Source organism: Hippichthys cyanospilos, chromosome 8 (assembly GCF_059441005.1).
Source record: "Hippichthys cyanospilos isolate Australia breed blue-spotted pipefish chromosome 8, RoL_Hcya_1.0, whole genome shotgun sequence".
Lineage (NCBI taxonomy): Eukaryota > Metazoa > Chordata > Actinopteri > Syngnathiformes > Syngnathidae > Hippichthys > Hippichthys cyanospilos.
Genome location: NC_142376.1, coordinates 21043063 through 21057490, shown reverse-complemented (window position 1 = coordinate 21057490; position 14428 = coordinate 21043063). Strand labels below are relative to the sequence as shown.

Below are 14428 nucleotides of genomic sequence, written 5' to 3'. Positions count from 1 at the left end.
TGGAACCACTTTACCCTGGAAAAGTCTAATGTAAACGTGAACATTTGCGAACAGGTGAGGCCGTTTCGGTGCAACCCTCAGACTGACGAAAAAGCGGCATTAGTCACCTTGAAACAACTGATCATTGCCAGTGTAGTGGTAGGTGAATTGGGAATGAGTTACAATTGCTGTAACTGTTCCTTTTTATTTTATTTTTATTTTATTTTTATTGTACATCCATGTGCAGTTGACTCTGGCAACAAACACCCTTTAGATCAGATTGTGGCTCATGTTATTTTGCTGTTGTTATGCTGCTATGATACAGGATGGACTAAAAATGAAGAGCTTTGTGAGGTTGTAGTATGACTGAAAAGAGATCATACTATAATTAAACTGACTCGGCAAGGCATTAGATGTGTTTATCGTGTTCTGGTAAAAGTGCTTCTATGGCAACATCCAGGCCAGTCTCCCCAAGGTGCTACCGTAGTCAGACAATGGCGATATTGCTTTTCACACATCCGGACCACTGATTCGTTTTTTACTTGATGTCTGTTTTAGCTTTAGTAAACATAAGCATGGAAAAAAAAACATGGTGTCATCAAAAACACTGATTAGTTTTTTACTTGATGTCTGTTTTAGCTTTAGTAAACATAAGCATGGAAAAAAAAAACACGGTGTTATCAAATACAGTCTTCCACCTGAGCCCGTGTGCATTTGCACAACACAGGACTCCCTGTTCACCGCCCCGATTCCCTTTGCGGCGTGACCCAGTGTCGGCTTGTAACCCAGGGACACTGGGTAACTGTACTGCCATTAAAATAGCAAACAGGACGAACAGAGCGTGTTGAGATTCGCTCGTTTCTTGTCTCCCCGGGTGAGTCTATAAATAGAAGCTCACACTGGAATAGAGTTTTCCCCAGCGATGGAGACGAAAGCAAGAGGAACAGCTGCACTAAAGCCAAGTCCTGTTAGATCAGCACGGTCACATGGGCAGCTATCGGTCACTCACTCTTAAAATCTAAATTTACCTTTGAAGATGAGGCTCTTTCTGTGAGTCTGTCTTGCATTTTCCCTACTGCAACTTTATGTTTTTGCTCTAGTTCATTGGCATAATTTGTGTCTTTATGGCTGTCAACTTTGTTCCGTTGTTTTGTCCCTCTCTCCTTTTGGACACTTTGCCCTCATCCTTCTATGCTCTCTGTTGCCCCGTCCTGTAGATATTCTGCTGTCAGTTCTTGTTTTGTCTTTCTCCCTGTGTCACGTTTTACCTCTCTCTGTTTCCCTCTTGCTCTCCGTTCCTCTCATTATTGTCCCTCTTCCCTTGTGTACGCAGCTAATTGGCACAATCCTAATATTAACTGTGTTCCTGGAGGAAGATGAACTGAATACACGTTTAAAAATGGGGATCTAAAAGGAGACAGAGCTCAAGTCTAATATGAATTGAAAAATATAGGTGGCGTGTTTTGACAAAACCAGGCGTATGGAAGATCAGTTTTGTGTTATTGACAAAAATGAACATGCTGGACAGCAATGTCAGTTTTTGGATTTATACAATTTATAGCACAGGAACTACCTACTTAAGTTCTTGACTTTTATTTCAGAGCAGACAAAAAGTTCAAATTGTAATCAAAGCGTGTGAATATAAGAGATTAGTAGACGATGCGCTGCGTTGCTATGGACTTTTTTAAATCGTAAAACCTACCCAATACTGATGACATTCCATGTTACTTGAGCAATAAGTCTGCGATACGATATGTCACCACTAGGCCACACCAAATGGCAAACCATGTTTTCAATGACACAAACATCTCAAGTCAATTTGCCATTGTGATAATTTGATGGTAAAAACCACACACACGCACACACGCATACCAACATTTAGGAAAAAATGAGAAAAAACATGTAAAACCTAAAATAGCTTACAAAATTTGCTACAGGCCATCCCATCTCCTATCCCATTATCTGTCCCTGTGGCAGTCTCACGCTGTGTGTTGACATCACAGGTGTGTATATATAGCCGGCAAATGGATTCTCCCATGATAGGCTCTTTGCAGTTCTCCCTAGACTCGGGCCACACAGTCGGCCCTTCAAATGAACTAGAAACAATTTATTGTTTACATTGTCTTCTCTTATTTGCCCAGCCATCACTTGGTGACTTGCATTATTCATTTCCCCCTTCTCAACTGGCACGCAAGCATGAACACGCCTGAACGCATCACTGATGCCGAATGTGCCATGCCTGCGCCCTGTGTTCAGGTGCACACTAAACTCTTTGGTCTTACCACACTCTCAAATATTGAGAGTTTACTTGGACATGGCCTTAGAGACGTGTGTCGATCCCTGCCTCTCGGGATGTTGTGCCAATTGATTTAAAATTTTTTGAACAAGGTTTTGCAACAAGAAAAAAAAAAGTCCTTGCATTCAGCGATCAATAGCTGATGGAGAAGCAAAAGAAAGGGAGTACTGTATTTACTCTTGCAGTTTACTGGACGTGCATTCAATTACCACTCACATCGTTGGGCATCTTAAACATCTATAAAAATACTCATTCAGTGCAACAAAAAGAAGTGATTCCCGTGAGCACACTGTTTTGTGGAATCATTTTCCTATTTCCAAGTATGTGTGGTCCTTGCCAAACCAAAATCTGAACAGCCGTATGTGAACTCAAGTTGCAGGGGCAAGGACAAAAATTTTACTATAATGGCATAACCACAGGCCCAAGTAAAATATGTTATGGTGAATGCATTAACTTCGAGTCAAGTCAAAGCCAAAATGTTTATTGTCATGTGAACAGTGTAGAAACAAATTTCTCCATACACTGAAATTCTTACTTTGCCATCCGCACAAATGTAAAAGTAAGTTGCGAGTTAAGACAAAAAACAGGCTAAAAACAGCACTCAGGTAACAGACCACAAGTATTAACTGTAGGTTATGTACGGATACTGTACCTTTCAAAATGTGCAAGATACCCACGATAATGTGCAAGTGTGCATGGTAGATTAAATAATGTGCATTTGTGCATGGTGGCTTAGGTTCGGCTATTTACAAGTGGTGAGCAAAATAAAGAGCAGCATAAAAACTGCAAAAATTCTGAAATAAGCTGCATGGTCTTGGCATAGTCACAGCTGTATGAGATTTTTAGTTGTATTGTTCCACTAGTAGCTGTTGAGTCTGATCAGGGAGAGTGTAAGAAAGAGTTTCTGGTTCTACGAGTTCTGAATTTTACACTTATGTACCAATGACCTGAAAGGTCTGGTGAGTGAACAGTCCGTATTGGGACGGATTCCTGACGGATTGAGGCAGCTCTCCTGTGGAATCTGAGCAGGTAGATGCTCTGCAGGGAAGGCAATTGACCATACTTTGCAGGTGTTTGCGCTCCATAGCAGTGGAGTTGCCGTACCGCACAGTGATGCAGCTGGTTTGGATAGGGTCAACAATGTATTTGTAGAAGTTGCTGAGGGCCCTTGGTGACATACTAAACCTCCTCAGCCTCCGCATAAAGTATAGACGCTTCTGAGCCTTCTTCACCAGCTGTATGGTGTTTAGTGTCCAGGTGGGGTCTTACCTGATGCGGACACCTAGGTTCATAACCTTGGATGAGCAGTGGTTGATGAGTCCTCCTCTACTTCGTCATTGTTGCGCAGTAGATCATTGTTTTGCCATGCTTTGAATGCCTCTTTTTCTTCCTTGTCAGTTAATAAACTATCCACCTCATCGTGTGGCTGGCTTGGGTCCTTAATCTGTTCGAGTTCCAAGGTCAATCATAACAGTCATATCCACTATCATCTCTTTGGTCGTGTCTGTGTTGAGGGTGAGGCTGTTGTCCTCACACCACGCCACCAGTCTGGCCACCTAACATCCTGTAAGCTGCTTCATCACCACCGGTGATGCATCCTATCATGGAGGTGTCCTCCACAAACTTCAGGATGACATTGTCCTTGTGGGAGGCCAGCCAGTTGTGGGTGAACAGGGTGTCGAGGATGGGACTGAGGACGCACCCATGCGGTCTTCCAGTGTTGGTGATGATTATGATTCAAATCCTGTTCCCTATCCTGACAGACCATGGTCTGCCAGTCAGAAAGTCCTGCAACCAGTTGCAGCGGTGGGTTGTAGTCAAATGGAGATTGTTTGTCTGTGAGTCTGTGAGGAATGACTGTGTTAAACGTAAAGCTGTAGTCAATAAAAATATCTAGATGTTGGAATCTTTATTCTCCAATTGTGCAAGAGGGATGTGCAGGGCAGCAGTGATAGCATTTGCGGTGGACATGTTGGGCTGGTGGGCATACTGCATGGGGTTCAGTGTGTCTGGTTTGCTGCTCCAAATGTGGGTCAGGACCATTCTCTCAAAGCACTTCATATTGGTTGGAGTGAGTACGACTGGCCGGTAGTCATTCAGGCAGGTGGGGGAGCTCTTCTTGTGGATGGACACAACGGTAGTGTTCTTGAAGCAGGAGGGTACAGTTCTCTGACTGAGGGAATGGTTGAATATGGAAGTGAAAATGTCTGTCAGCTCATTAGCTTGAATTGCTTAACAGGGTTGAACTATCAACCAAGATACAATTTCTCTTAAGATAATGGAATAACACACTGGTACCACTGGTGGCCCAATTGACTATTACTTTTGTTATAAATATTTCATGGTGATACTTTATTGCATATTTCATTTTCAGCAATATGGTTCCCTAATATAAATAATTACTTTTAAATTGCTGTTTTTACTGTAAATGTGTTCATTTGTAAACCACTACAGTAATTTATTTGTCAAGTGATAGTTTTGCTATGTCACTCACACGTTAAACTAGGTTCTCAGCTATTTGTGGGCCAAAAGTCTCTTTTTTTTTGTCGTCCTGCATTTCAGTAGTGAGAGGCCTTTGAATTCTGAAAGAACTTTGTTACTGTATTGTGTCTATCACTGCTTCCAAATATTTTCTAAACCTTATCAACATCAAAATGTATACCAAAGCTGATATTAACTGTTTAAGGGTATACAGAAAAAATAAATAACTTACATGAGTTTGTTGACTTGTCTGTTTCAAGCTGAGTTTATCCTCCAGACCTGAATATGGTGGACAACATATTATTTTTTTGTGAAGCTGTCTGTTTAACTGCTTTGTAAAGTAGCATTCTATTTTGTACAACAAATTCAGGTAGGAAATACTTGAATAGTTCCATATGGACACGAGCAGTATCCACCTTTTTCTTAATGTCTAAAGAAAATTAAAGTAAAAGAACATTTTAACATTGGTGGAAATGTGCAGTTGATTTGTTCAACTGAAAACATTATTGTAGATCAGGAAGAGGCAACTTATGCATACATCCTAAATTCTTCAGTTGTTTCAATTATTTGCAGTTTTAATTTAACATTTTGAAAGCTGCCCTCCGCTGTGAAAAATCTACGGTTAAGAAATCATTGCAAGGCATTGACATCACAACCGCAACAGGTTAGGAGTGCTTTGGAGTGGGCACACAGCCAATCTGAGTGAAACCCTAGATGCCATGTGAATAAAGAGACAAATGCTAGTTGAGTCGTGACGTCTGAGAATGTAAAATTGTGAGGTGAAGTGTTGGAAGGTGTTGTGCATTTAATTGGACTATTTATAAATTGTTTTGGCACTATCAAACAGTTGTGAACGTTACACTCATTTATTAAATACATGAAGAAGTTTACCACTTAAGATTCTAGTCAAAGAACAACATAAAGTTAGCACCGTTGAGATGGTGTTCTTCTGAAATTGGAGAGACGTGAGTGGAAGAAATCTTTAGTCGCAAATCACGTGTGTAAGAGCCTGCGTAAATTGCACCCTATCTAATCTTTTATATAGGACGGCTACTCCTCTTCTCTAGCAACCAGTCACTGAAATTAGGCCTAATTCTGTAACAGACCTTAGATGTTGGATCCTTGCTGCAGCAGTTGTTACACATTTTAAATTAGGTGTGTTTGATTACATGCTTGCTTGGTTGACACTTTGAGTCTAACACTAATAACCCAATAAAGCATAAATGAGCAAATTAGCTACTGGCATTTTAAAGATCCGGGGCCCCATGGCAAGAGCAGATAATGATCTAATGACTAAGTCCTGCTGTTTTAAGGTTAGTTTATTGGCATTGTTCTGGGGGTCGGAATCAAATTAGGAAAATGGCAGCTGTGCCCATGCCCTATCATTATGAAATGTAATCCAATATGACGAGACAGGCCTCTTGAAATGGACAGAGCAACCTGCCGGGCTCATTTATAATAGCAGTGCTCTTCAGTCATGTTCAAGTACTCACACACTCTGTTTTGTATGTCTGGTTTGGTCTTTGTGGCCTAAGGGATCCATAATGGTCATGACATCGGTTGCATGGTTCATTTAGGTCCCAGTTTACAAGTACCACTGTTCTTTAAATTTTGGTTTATCTATTTATCAAACCCAATCTTTTACGCGGAAAAAGAAATCCCAGAGAGAAATAATAACAAAATAAAATAAAATAACGATCTCAAAACTATTTAGACAACTTGCCTTTCAACAGAGTTGGGCAAGGTACTTCCAAACTGTAATGCATTATTTATTACTTGTTGCTGTCATTTCAAAGTAATTGGTTACATTACAATAATACTGCATTTGAAATGTAATGCATTACACTACCATTGCGTTACTTTTATATTATTCTCAACACCGTAACTGGAAATATGGATTTGGCATTCTAACTGCAGCTCATTATGCTCATTACACATCCAGTGAAAGGTTGGCTTAAACCTAAAACCGGTACAAGTCATTTCACATGTATTGTATTGTTTTGTAAACCTTTTAAAGACAAGATACATTTTTTTAATCCCTTTGTAATTTAGCTTCACAGCATAGTGATGCATTGTTTTTGTTGTACGAAAAAACAATTAATGCATTTCACAATTTCAATGTTAATATTCAAATTCAAGATCAGTTGGTTAGGTTAGTGATTATTTTCAAAAATAGATGGTTTCAGTGGGGCTAACATTAGCAGCTACCCTAGAATTTGTGTATCTATAGACAATTTTATTTTTTATTATTTATGGACAATTATTAAAAGCAATTGTCCAGTGAAAATTAGCATTAGCTTACCTTGCCAATATTGCTAGTTGCGACAGGGATCTTGCTGACAAGGTTTCCAAATGCAGGTGAATCCATTGTGGAAAGTGGCAGCATATCTCTTAACGAATCTTCTAACCTCTTGATGTTGAAGTGTCATCCCTCAGCGGGAGAGCTCAATCCTCTGCGTGTTTTAGTTTCGCTAACTTCACGTTAATATGGCCCCACTCTAAGTGGTTTGTCAAATTACTTGTCCTACTTCGCAAAGTGGTGTCGCGCACAAAGTGCATCAAACAATTACATTATCCTTATCTTTATCTCTGACGAACTGAAAGTAATGGTTGTATGTCTATCTTGTGTATTTATTGTCCATATTCAACCTGCCGTTTCATCTTAGCTGTAATAGATCAGCAAGTAAACATTTCGCCCCGGACTTTTCTCCTCCGATCTTGCGGTGTTTTTGGCAAATTTTAGGCTAAAAATGCATTGTAATGCATTACGTAACTCTCATTTGTAACGAGTACAATATTGCTTTTTTGTTTGTAGTACATTACATTACCGCGTTACAGTAAAAAGTAATGCATTACTTGCATTAATTACTTTTGTATGCACTGTTTTGGAATAGTTACTTTTGACAAGATGGATGACTGTACCCAGTCCTACCTCAAGCAACTCCAGTTGGTTCAAAAAGCTGCTTTCTAACTGGTGCTCATAAGAGGGAGCATACGTCGTCGCGCCAATTCTGCACTCCCTGTAATGGCTCCCTGTACATTTCATTTCAAGGTACTTCTACTTGTTACACAATCGTAAAACGTACTTGCCTGACCTTACTTTGCAGCGCTCCTTCACCCTCATACATCTGCCTGTGGCCTCAGGTCTGTGGACCAGATGCTACCGAAGGTGCTGTGGATTAAGCGGAAACAGTGGGAATTTAAACTTTTTCTGATGCAGGCCCTTCTCTTTAGAATGACCTTATGTTAAATGTCAGCAAAGTCCCCTTACCTGGCCAACATGTCTCAGCTTGTCTGAAGACACATTTCTATCATTTGACCTTCGACTCAAGATGAGACTCAGGACTGTTGTGTTTTTTTTTATTGTATTTTTTTTTAATTTTTAATGCATATTAATTGTACTGGGTGGCTTGGTGGACCAATGGTTTCAGTTAAATTCCAGCTCGCGCCGGGTTCGTTACGGCTTCCTCCAACACAGCTAAAACGTCCAGAGCAGGTCTATTGGACGCTCTAAATTGTCTTTAGGTGTGATTGAGTATGTGTATGGTTGTTCATACCTTTGTGCCCTGCAATTGGCTGGCAACCAGTTCAGGGTGTCTTCCGCCTACCGCTCGAAGACAGCTGGGATAGGCACCAGCAAGCCTGCAACCCTAGTGAGAAGCGGCTATAGAAAATGAATGGATGGATTATTTGTAGTTATTATTTATTTATTTTGTTTTTCCATTTCATTAGTTTTACCTTTCTGTTTTAACCACAAGTACGGCATTTTTACGCAGCAGCGGCTGATTAAATGTGCTCTTTAAAAATAGTTAAGTTCATTTGATTAATTAAACAATCAATAATGTTTTTCGATGAACCCATTAAGAGTCCACAGACAACTACACTGCTGCATTTATTCACTCATTTATCCGTTTCTGTGTTTTAAATAATGGTGTGGATGTACTATATCTATGGAAGAAATCAAATATAAGAATTATTTATATTATGTAAATGATGTAATGATGGTGGTAGTAGTAATAATAATAATAATAATAATAATAATAATAATACTAATAATAATAATACTAATAATAATAATAATGGTTTGCTTGGTTAAATATATTTTTCATTTTCAGCTAGGTTTTTAAGCTCAGCAGTTACAAAGGAATAATTTTATTTTTGTGGAAAATATTCCGTAGCTGCTATCTTTTCTTGTATTTTTTTCCCCCCGCGTATAACTGAACTTGCCATTGCTGTCAGATGAAAACCTTTTATGTTTGAATTTGGAAAATGTATTTATTCACATGTATTCACAGTTCAAAGGTCCCTGTTCAAATCCACCTGGCTCCAGCCTTCCTGTGTGGAGTTTGCATGTTCTCCCCGAGCCCGCGTGGGTTCTCTCCGGGCACTCCGGCTTCCTCCCACTCCCCAAAAACATGTACGGCAGGTGAATTGGACATACTAAATTGTCCTTAGGTGTGATTGGGCGCATGATTGGTCGTTCGTCTCTGTGTGCCCTGCGATTGGCTGGCAACCAGTTCAGAGTGTCCCCCGCCTACTGCCCGTAGCCAGCTTAGATAGGTGCCAGCAAGCCTGCGACCCCTGTGGGGATAAGCGGTTATAGAAAATGGATGGATGGATGGATGGTATTTATTCGTTGGCCAACACAGTGACAGAGAGGTTAGCATGTCAGCCTCACAGTGCAGAGGCTGTGGATTTGCATGGGGCTCCAGCCATCCTGCGTGGAGCTTGCATACTCTGATCTCCCCCCAAATTCCAAACACATGCATGCTGAGCATATTTAAATTCTAAATTGTCCTATTTTGTGTTTGTGTGTGTGTGAGTGATTTTTGACTTCCTGTACCTCGTGATTCGCAGGCAACCAGTTAGTGTGTACCCCCCCTGTTGCGCAAAGAGAGCTGGGATAGGCTCAAGCACACTTGCGACCCCTCTGATAAATGGTCAACACAATTGATTGATGGGTGGATAGTTACTTTTTCCACAAGTTGTTACTATTGATCAGTTTACATGGGTCTCTTCCACAACTTATTATTTAATCTGAAGTGTTTAAAAATGCATTCCAAATAGATGCACTTCACGTCTGATGTTAAATAAACTTCACAATTTTGTCTCAACAAGACCGAATTCTCCAAAGATGCTTCTGTTTTATGCACATGACGGGTGACATTTTACATTAGTCTAAGGCCTATCAGAATGTTGCAACATGACTCTGCTTCCGTTATTTGTCCCGCATGCACAAATTAGCAGTGAAACGCTTGCATGACAGTCACCCCAAGGAACAATTAACTTAAAGAAGCATATGTGCGGAATGAAAAGGGCAACTATATATCATTCTGTCATTATTCAATACACGCCCATTCAAGCACAAGCACGCACGTGTGCAGCATACAGCAGATGGATGCCATTATGGCGTGATGGCCCTCTCTCCCCCCTCAGAGGTTTTGAACTAATCATGAATGAAAATCATTTTTACCAAAGCTTTCCCGCAAATGTTGTTTCAGGAGCTCGTATGACATACTAATACTATAGTGAAGAGTCCAACAATCTTACTTGTTCTGATAGTTTAAAGCAGTGCTTCTCAATCCTTTTTCAATGCTGTACCACCTATCAAATATTTTTAATTCACCTCCCAACTAGCGCAAAAAGACAACTGGCTGTGCCAACTTTATTTTATTTAACTTAGGAAGTACATTTGGAAAATTGCAACACGAATAGAATAGAATGTCTATAGTCATTGTATAGCTGCTATACAATGAAGTTAGTGCATATTGAAAAATACAATATGAGCAATAAAATGAATAAATACGATAGAATAAAAAGCATAGTTTCTCAGAGTGTGTTTGTTATTTTCATTCTGTTTTTGTTTTTTTGTTGTTCAGAGTATTAATAGCTCTGGGGAAAAAGCCGTTTCCAAGTCTGTTTGTCTGGCTTTTTTGAGCCCTTAACACTGGCCTGAGGGCAACAGGTTGAAAAATTGATGACCAGGATGATTTGAGTCTGACTCTAGCAAAGCCCCCTGACCAAGGTTGACGCTTTTACTGATGAATTTTCTTTTCCTTTTATTAATGAGCTACTTTTTTCCATACAACCCCATACTCCATATTCACCTTCACCGTAGGAAGTGCAAAGAAAAATAAAACGGAAAAACTGGAAGTTACAGTTAAGCATCAAATTTCAAATTAAAATGTGACCGTAACTTTTGAACATATGGTTATTTACACTGACAATCCGACAATCACTCTGCTCTGGTAGCGAAACCACATCCATATGAAACTTACCAAAAATGAAGGCACTACAAGACATATTAGCTATAGGTTGATTCATGTTCAATTTAATTTGCTCTTAATTTGAAAGAAAACCATACTTTTCCTGTCACAACATTAATATGACAAAAAGTTATTAATTTGCTTATGCCTGCAGGAACCCTGTTAACAATATTCGAACCCCTGAATTGCCTCTCAGTACCAGCCAGTCGTTTAAAGCAGGGGTCACCAACATGGTGCCCGCAGGCATTTTTTTTTTTAATTAATTTTTTTGGTAACTGTCTGCCAACAGCAATATCCTATCTTTAACAGACTGAACTTGCCTGCATGTTTAGTCCCAACATATTTATAGAAAATGGATGTATATTTTCAACACTAACAGAATACTGTTAGTTAAATAGCATTTCAAAATCGAAATCAATACTTCAATAGCATTTTCTTTTTTTTTATCTCCTTTTGTTTGATGGATTATTTTAGTGAAGCTTAAAAGACATTGCACATAATTCATATATACAATCATAAATACGCAAGTAAAAGTACTGTATATCAAATTTACACGTCACAAATGTATCCAAAATTTTATACATTCTCTTATTCAATTTAGAAATATGTTTGTTTTGCTTTTGTTTTGTTTAGTGGTTCTCAACTCACTTTATTTTTTTATTATACAGGAGGCTCAGAAAGTGAACAACCCCGCCAACAATCAAGCTGCAGACAGGGCGCTAAAGAGTCCTGATGAGAAGACTGAGGAGGTCCCGGCCAGTGAAGTGGGATGGATGACTTCTGTCAAAGACTGGGCCGGCGTCATGATTTCTGCTCAGACCCTCACTGGCAGAGTTCTGGTATTTTTCTTTTTTTCCTATTCTTAAAAATGTACCTGTAAATATTTTCTTCAGCTGTGTGTTGTGAATTGACAACCCCGCATTGAACTAAATTATGCATTTTGGTCTTAATTCCTGGGGCAAGACCTCCCCCACTTTGGTTTCACACTCAAGTTGGCATCATCCCAGATTGGCTTTACTCAATATTTAGCCTAAGTGCTACAGTTTTTTGTGCTACAGTGCATACGTAACTCGAAACATTCAAATCAGCTATGTATACTTTGAATTGTGCTCTTTCACCCCATCCCATCCTCACTACTCCTTTTACCAACATTTACATTTACATTCTTATCACCAATAAGAGCATTTTGGTTCAGCAAACTAAGGGTACAAAGTTGATCTGATCCCCTTCTCACGTCATTTTATGTCATGTACACTCTGGATTAAGAGATGTTTTTAGATTCCAGAGAAGCTATCTGACGTCAAAATCTGTCTGAAACGCTGATTTGGCAGACGCTGTCCAATTAGCAATTATAGTCGACATAAGGCATGCTGTTGCACGAGGGTGGTATTTACTTTGCCAGCTGAACCAATGAGTGAACACACTTACGTTGTTGATTTGACGAGTACAAGTGGGAAATAACAAGCTGAAGTTGATAATTAATCGCACTACATTAGTACAGATTTAAAATAATCAGAATTTGATTGACATACAGATTTTTAAGCATTGGGTTAAGGAGGTTTCACCAAAAAAAGGCATTTGCCATTTAGGAATTACAGCTTTCTTGAGTTGAGTATCTTCAATGTTCAAGTGCTAATTAATGCAATCCTGGTGGTGTCAATCAAAAAGTGATCCTACTGATATTTAAAGTGAATATGTGGGATCCTGATTGTAACTGATTAGCTTTTCCCTCACTAGGCGTAACAATGTCTGTTAGAAGCCTTGGTCATGTCACACAGAGGGAAAATGATTTCATATTCAATTGTTTAATGGTACTGTTCCAATTGTAGACTGAACTAAAAGCATGTGCAACAATTGAGCAGTAAAAGCAGTCTGCTTGATTTGACAGCTTAAAATATACCATAAAATAGTAGCTAGGGGTGGGCTCAGTAATTGATTGAGAATGTGGTCATCAGGCTATAATTATTGCTGCAATTGAGGAAAAAGGAGTACAACAATTGGCTGCTTCCAGCTGAGACACTGTGGATGTCACTACTAAGGTTTACTTTTACCTGAGTCACATTGGCCCCTTTCAGACCAAAACAGTCCACGAACTTTGAGTTCCCGGTTGCAGGGTTCTGGGTCAGAGGTTCCTTGTCTTCGGCCCATTCGTTTGCGTTCAGACCAAGGGACAGTGGAGGGGGTACCTTATTGAAGTTGACCTGATGACATGAGGCGGAGGGATGGGGGGATTTGCACTCCCCCTCCTGACACTAAAAAGGTGAATGACAAGCAGGATGATGAACTAAAGAAGCTGACACACACTGCATGAGAATGGAGCCTAATTAGATTTTTTTTTTTTTTTTGCAGCTGTTAACTTAATCATATACATTATTCAAACTGTGCAATTTGTAAACTTGAGAAGGGGAAGGAGGAAGCTTCTCGAATTCCCTTAAGGTAAAAGCGTGATTCCTAATTCTGCTGTCTTCCTACAAAATAGCATAACACGACAGGAGCAACGCATAGTCAAGTCTGCTCTTTTAATTTTTTCACCCTTTCACGTCAATCTCACTCTACCCACAACTCTCTCTCTCTTTCACACACACGTCACTCAAATGCGTTAACTCAGAACACATCCATTCAAAACAGAAAACAATGTAAATAAATGAAAACACCATAAATACTAAATAATATGTTACACAATCTATCAAAACTACGAGTGGCGAGCACTTTCCCAATTCCAGCGAGCGCTTTTTGACTGGAAGCCTGCTGAATGTACACAATGAAACGGTCCATTTGCACAAAAGCAGGCATGTCCAAAGTCCGGCCCGGGTGCCATATGCGGCCCTTGGTCAATTTCCATCTGGCCTGCAGCCTCCGTCATAAAATCAATAATGTCTGGCCCGCATGGAGAATGAATACATTGGGCAGCAGCGCTGTTACGTGCGTGTGCTAATTGCTTTCATCTATAGGCTCAATTAGGAACAGCAAATGAGTATATGAGTAATTGACTGTGTGAGCCCCTAACTTTCTAAAATGGCAACAATCAACAAAAGGAGGAAAGTTGACTGCGAGGGCCGACGGTTCAAGGATGAGTGGAAATTGGACTATTTCTTCACTGAAATACCAAACAACTGTGTTTGCTTCATTTGTAAAGAGACAGTGGCTGTTTTTAAAGAGTTCGATGTGAAGCGACATTACCAACCAAAACATGCTGACGTATATGGCAAGATCACAGGTAATGAACGCAGCGAGAAACTGAAACATCTTGAAGCTCGTTTAATCTCACAGCAGCAATATTTTACAACTTTTACCGACAGCTGGATAAGGACAAGTTCCGAGAGATTTGACCATTTGGTAAGAAAATGCTAAGCTTGTTCAGGCTGTATTTGTGTGAGAAGACATTCTCGGTTATGAACTTAAATAA

General features: G+C 39.7%; 1 protein-coding gene across 26 annotated transcripts in view; it reads left to right on the top strand.

Annotated features, from left to right (window-relative positions):
- The window catches only part of LOC148420513 (calcium-activated potassium channel subunit alpha-1a), a 219608-nt gene that overhangs the window by 57250 nt on the left and 147930 nt on the right, over window positions 1-14428 (top strand). For all 26 annotated transcript variants that reach the window (XM_088420935.1, XM_088420934.1, XM_088420919.1 and 23 more), the window contains exon 2: window positions 11691-11861. In XM_088420935.1, the coding sequence (XP_088277061.1) occupies window positions 11691-11861 (171 nt within the window). The remainder of the gene's footprint in view (window positions 1-11690; window positions 11862-14428) is intronic.